The sequence below is a fragment of the Gekko japonicus genome, unplaced genomic scaffold (genome assembly GCF_001447785.1).
Source record: "Gekko japonicus isolate JY-2015 unplaced genomic scaffold, Gekko_japonicus_V1.1 scaffold578, whole genome shotgun sequence".
In the NCBI taxonomy this organism is placed as follows: domain Eukaryota; kingdom Metazoa; phylum Chordata; class Lepidosauria; order Squamata; family Gekkonidae; genus Gekko; species Gekko japonicus.
The window spans coordinates 18,291-23,923 of record NW_015168668.1 but is presented as its reverse complement, the minus strand read 5'-3'; the positions used below and the strand labels follow the sequence as shown (position 1 = coordinate 23,923).

The 5,633-nt window shown below is 45.9% G+C and overlaps 1 protein-coding gene across 1 annotated transcript in view; it reads right to left on the bottom strand.

The window, feature by feature from the left end:
- The window catches only part of LOC107113910 (ankyrin repeat domain-containing protein 26-like), a 108,467-nt gene that overhangs the window by 100,253 nt on the left and 2,581 nt on the right, over positions 1-5,633 (bottom strand). The window contains exon 3 of the mRNA XM_015415313.1: positions 3,077-3,191. Coding sequence (XP_015270799.1) covers positions 3,077-3,191 — 115 coding nt within the window. The remainder of the gene's footprint in view (positions 1-3,076; positions 3,192-5,633) is intronic.

Here is a 5,633-nt window from a genome sequence, read left to right as displayed (position 1 = left end):
GAGGAGGAGGAGGAGGAGGAGGAGGAGGAGGAGGAGGAGGAGATTGGATTTATACCCCGCCCTTCACTTGGAGTCTCAGAGCGGCTTACAAACTCCTTTCCCTTCCCCTCCCCACAACAGACACCCTGTGAGGTGGGTGGGGCTGAGAGAACTCTGACACAAACTGCTCTTTCAGGAACAGCTGTGCCAGAGCTTTAATAACTTTAATATGTTGTATTTACTGTATTGCTTTGTATTGTTTTAGATGTGACAATCGGTATTAATTGTATACTGGTTTTAACCATTGTAAGCCGCCCTGAGCCGCCTTGGCGGGAGGGCGGGGTAAAAGTCTAACAAATAAATAAACAAACCCCATGTGAGCTAGAGGCATCAAACTTGTGGTGTACCTCCCTGGGATGCCACCCAACATACCCTACAAGGTATGTGCAGATTGGACTTGAGGGGTCTGAGTTACGGACTCCTAAACAAAGTGCCCCCAGGAAAGTGCTTTTTGGAGAGATGTCAGACGCTGGTTCAGGAGTGTATAGAATGAACTCTGTGTGAGCTAGAGGCATCAAACTCACAGTGTACCTCCCCGGGATACCACCCAAAGTTTCCTATAAGCAGCACTAGGGGGTGCACAACATTTTAGCTGGCAGCTCAGGGATCTTACCTGGCAGCACAGCCTACAAGTGAACTAAGTTATTTCCCCCCTTCCACTGGAAACAATAGAGCATGGGGGCACCTCCATCTGGGGCTCACAGAACTGGACCTACTGGTCCAATCTTTTTGAAACTTGAGGGGGGTTTTGTGGAGACGTACCAGCAGCTATGCTGCAAATTTGGTGCCTCTATCTCAAAGAAACAGCCCCCCCCCAGAGCTCCAGATATCCCCGGATCAATTCTGCATTACAGCCTATGGGCCCCATTGATTTTATTTATTTATTTATTTATTTATTTATTTATTTATTTATTTATTTATTTATTTATTTATTTATTTATAATTCGATTTATATCCCGCCCTCGTCTAAGGGCGGCTAACAATTGGGACAAAAGCCATAATTAAAACAATTAAAAACAAGATAAAAACATAACAATAATACAACAAAGTGCTGGTGCTCTGATGTTCCCAGTTCCAAGGTGGGTTCCGGTAGGGTGGATCCGGATTGATTATAATGATCCCCATAGGCTATAATTGACTCAGGAAAAAAATAAAAAAAAATTGCAAACCCTTATTATGCTTTTCAGTATGATTTGTAAGCTGCCTTGAGTCACAGGCGAAGTTTCCCCCCCCCCCCCAAAGTGCTGGTATGTTTTCTAAGGTTCACTGCAGGGCAATGGTCCAAGGCCAGGTCTACCAATATCATGGAAAGGGGTGGGCAGACCTATTGTCTGAAGGCCAGGTCTACCACTATAGTGGACTGGGGTGGGTAGACCTGTTCTCCAGACGACAGGTCTACCAATATAGTGGAAAGAGGTGGGTGAAATTTTACTTGATTCTGTTTTCCTCTTATAATGTTTAAATTGTTCTTAAAATATAGTTTAAATATAATTTAAAAGAATTTATTATGAAATTTGTACAAGGATATGGAAATAATCTAAAAACTAATTTACGTGATAGTCAACTAGCTTTTTTCACTTACAAGGTAGAATTTCTGCTCACAATACTGAGGAGCTTAGAGGGAACACTGCATCCAACATGCTCTACCAGTTATGAGTGGTTTGGAGGGTCCGAGTCACAGACCCCCAACAAGGTGGCCCCCAGAAAGTACTTTTCAAAGAGATGTCAGGTATGGCTTCAGGAGTGTATAGACCAGACCACCCTCCATCTAACTGCAGAGCCAGCCCACCCACCCCACCTGGGGGCAACCTGCACGCTTGCAGGTGGCTGCTTCTCCCCAGGCCCATCCTCCCTCCCTCTGCAGACTGTCAAAGTGATAATTGGGCAGGGCCAACCCTCCCGCCCAGCCTGGGGCCTAGGAACCACCCACACAGTTGCCCTGGGCAACTCCCTGGGCCCACCTTCCCACCATGGTCAAGGTGATCGCTGGGCAGGGCCAACCCCCCCCCCCCGGCGCTGCCTGGGACCTGGGAATCACCCGCATAATTGCGGGTGGCTGTGTCTCCCTGGGCCCACTCTTCCACCACTGGTAAGGCAATAACTGGGCAGGGCCAACCCTCCTGCTCTGCCCAGGGCCCGGGAGCCAGCCCCATAGTTGCGGCTGACTGTGTCTCCCTGGGCCCACCCTCCTACCACTGGCATGGTGAATGCAGGACATGGTCAATCCTCCCGCTCTGCCCAGGGCCTGGGAGCCACCCACATAGTTGTGGGTGTCTGTGTCCCCCCAGGCCCACCATCCCACCACTGGAACAACAACTGCAGGGCAGGGCCAACCCTCCTGCCCTGACTGCCTTGACAAGCACATGATCACCAAACCTCGGCTAGCAAGCTGTGCACTGGGCAAAGTTCAGTTTGGATTTTGGCTCCTCACACGGTTCACGCCCATTCCTACTACCCACTTCCCTCCCAAGCATTACTGCATAACTCAGCATTGGGGCTTCAGGAGCAGAGCTCCCTGTCAAGACCCGAACTGAGCTTAGTGTTCCGCAAAAAGGTGTTGCTGGAGGGTAGGTATGCAGCTTGCTTGTCACTCCTCAGCAGTGCTACAGGAAAGTTTCCTACCTGCCAATTACCTTGTAGACAAAAAAGAATCAAGTGGCACATCAACAGGCACATGTACACTCACTGCTCATTGTGTCTACTTTTTTGTGGTTTCCTACTCCCCTTCCTGGGTAAAGCAGAAAGTCCCATTTCCATCTCTCTCTTAATTGGTGCCCCACAGCGCTTTTGTAACAAACCACTAGCCTATTTGTCATCTGCTGGGTTTTGCCAAGTTTAATGTAGTCAATATATTTAAAGTCATCTCAATCAATGAAGAGGCAAGCAATAATGATTTAAACAATGTATGTAAATACATAAATGACATAAATATAGAAATGACAATTGCTATTAATGCCAGAATCTGCAGTCGATAGGTATTTTAATCCAGAATACCTTGTGCCTTTTATATAACTGTGGTGTTGGTTATCACACATACCTTCATCAGCGGAGATCTGTTATCATTATCACAGAGATTTAATCTACATTTGTTGTCTACCAAGAAAGTAACAACATGTGTACATCCATTGGCGCAGGCAAGATGCAAAGGTGTTCTGAAAGATATATAACTGTATTCAGTCAACAAATAATTCGGAATAATACCAGGTTTTCCTAAAACGTATATGCCAATTTTTCAGACAGGTAGAGGAACTAGAGATCAAATTGCCAACATTCACTGGGTTATGGAGAAAGCAAGAGAGTACCAGAAAAACATCTACTTCTTCAATGACTATGCTAAAGCTTTTGACTGTGTGGATCACAACAAACTATGGCAGGTCCTTAAAGAGATGGAAGTACCAAACCACCTCTCTTGTCTCTTGAGAAACCTGTATAAGGGTCAAGAAGAGACAGTCAGGATATGGAACAACTGATTGGTTTAGCATCGGAAAAGGAGTACAAGGATGTATATTGTCACCTTGCTTATTTAATTTATATGCAGAGTACATCATGCAAAATGCCGGCCTGGATGAATCACAAGCTGGAATTAAGATTGCTGGGGAAAAGATCAACAACCTCAGATATGCTGATGATACCACTCTAATGCAGAAAGTGAAGAGGACCTAAAGAGCCTCTTGCCGAAGGTCAAAGAGGAGAGCGCAAAAGTTGGCTTGAAACTCAACATCAAAAAAACTAAGATCATGGCATCCGGCCCTGTCATGATCTCTGTAAGACTGGGAGACAATGCCTAGTGAGGCCTAGGCCCAGGAGACCTGTGTGGGAGTGGAAAGCAGACACAGCCTACAATTCCCACAATGCTTGGCGCTGGTTGTAACCAATCAGTGTCCAGGGATTTATGAGGCGATTCTTACTTAAACTTAGAGTGCTGTGGAACTGCTTCTTTTCTGTCACAGAGTTAAGCTGAGAGGACAGTCTGGTCTGAGAGAAAGATTCCTTACTTGGGATCCCAAACTCTGACTTCCACAGACTCATCCACAAAAAAATCCAGGAATTTCCCAACCTAGAGCTGACAACCCCAGTCAAGACTGGTCCCAATGCTGTTCTTGTTCAGTCGCACAGTCGAGTCTGACTCTTCGTGACCCCATGAACCACATCACATCAGGCCCTCCAGTCCTCCATCGTCCTCCAGAGTTTGCTTAATTTTATGTTTTCCAGTACCATAATTCAAAAGCATCTGTTCTTCGTCACTGCTTCCATGACTTCCCCTTCTATTTATTAAGGAATGATGGGGCCAGATGCCATCATCTTAGTTTTTTTGATGTTGAATTTCAAGCCAACTTTTGCACTTTCCTCTTTCTCCCTCAATAAGAAGCTCTTTAGGTTCTCTTCACTTTCTGCCATTAAAGTGGTATCGTCTGCATATCTGAGGATGTTGCTATTTCTCCCGGCAATCTTAATTCCGGTTTGTGAGTCATCCAGGCTGGCATTTCACGTAATGCTTTCTAAGGCCCATTTGACTTTGCACTCCAGGATGTCTGGCTCAAGGTCAGTGATCACACCGTCGTGGTTATCAAGGACACTGAGGTCCTTCTTGTATAGTTCTTCTGTGTATTCTTGCCATGTCTTCCTAATCTCTTCTGCTTCTGTTAGGTCCCTACCATTTTTGTCTTTTATCATGGCCAGCTTTGCACAGAACATTCCCTTGATTTCTCCAATTTTCTTGAAGAGATCTCTAGTCCTTCCCATTCTATTGTTTTCCTCTATTACTCTACTACTCTATTACTGGCCCCAATGAGTGCCCCACAAAGGCCAAAGTAGGCCTGGAAAGGGCCTCCTCCCCCCTGCCTTTTTACTGACAGAACCAAGCTTGGTTTCCTAGCAACAGCCACTGAGGAGAAAGTGAGCTGCACAGCAGGAGAATGGTTTGATGACTGCTGGCCCACCTCAGTAGCCAGCCAGCCACCAAGGAGCTATGCAGTAGAAGTGTCTTCATCAGGAGAGACAGCCATTTTGGCAGTTTATTCTGACAGGGAAGTGGCCAAGCTTGCAGTGGGCAGGGGAGAGGAGCAGACCCAGCATCCAGCCAATGGGTGCGCCAGAAAGTGCTAATATGCTGGATTCCAGTTAAATTCAGTCCAGGAAGAAATCAAAATCAACTCCAAATGGATCCTATGTACCTTTACTTGGAAGTCCCTCCCAGTGAGTTTTGTGGGACTCCCTTGAATACCAACCTAGGTTCATTAGCCTTTATGTGAATGTAGAGATATCTTTCTTTTTCGCCTTTGGGAAGTAAGTAGTATTTGTGTTTCAATAAGGCCTAAAATTAAACAGTTCAAATATAAAACATTTCCACCTGGTCGCAAACCATAGTGCATAAAATCAAAACTATGGGAATTGACTTGGATTCTCTGTATAACTGCGGCGAAACAGCTATTTTGCAGGTGGTGTGGAGGAGGATTTGGGATATGGAAGCCCAAATAATTAATGCTGGCAGTTCTGGAGTCTGTTCTCCACGCTTCCTTGACCTCTCCCCCCACCCCAAGCCTCTATGGCTTTGTACATCTCTAATCTAACAATTCCACTTTATCGGCGGGTTT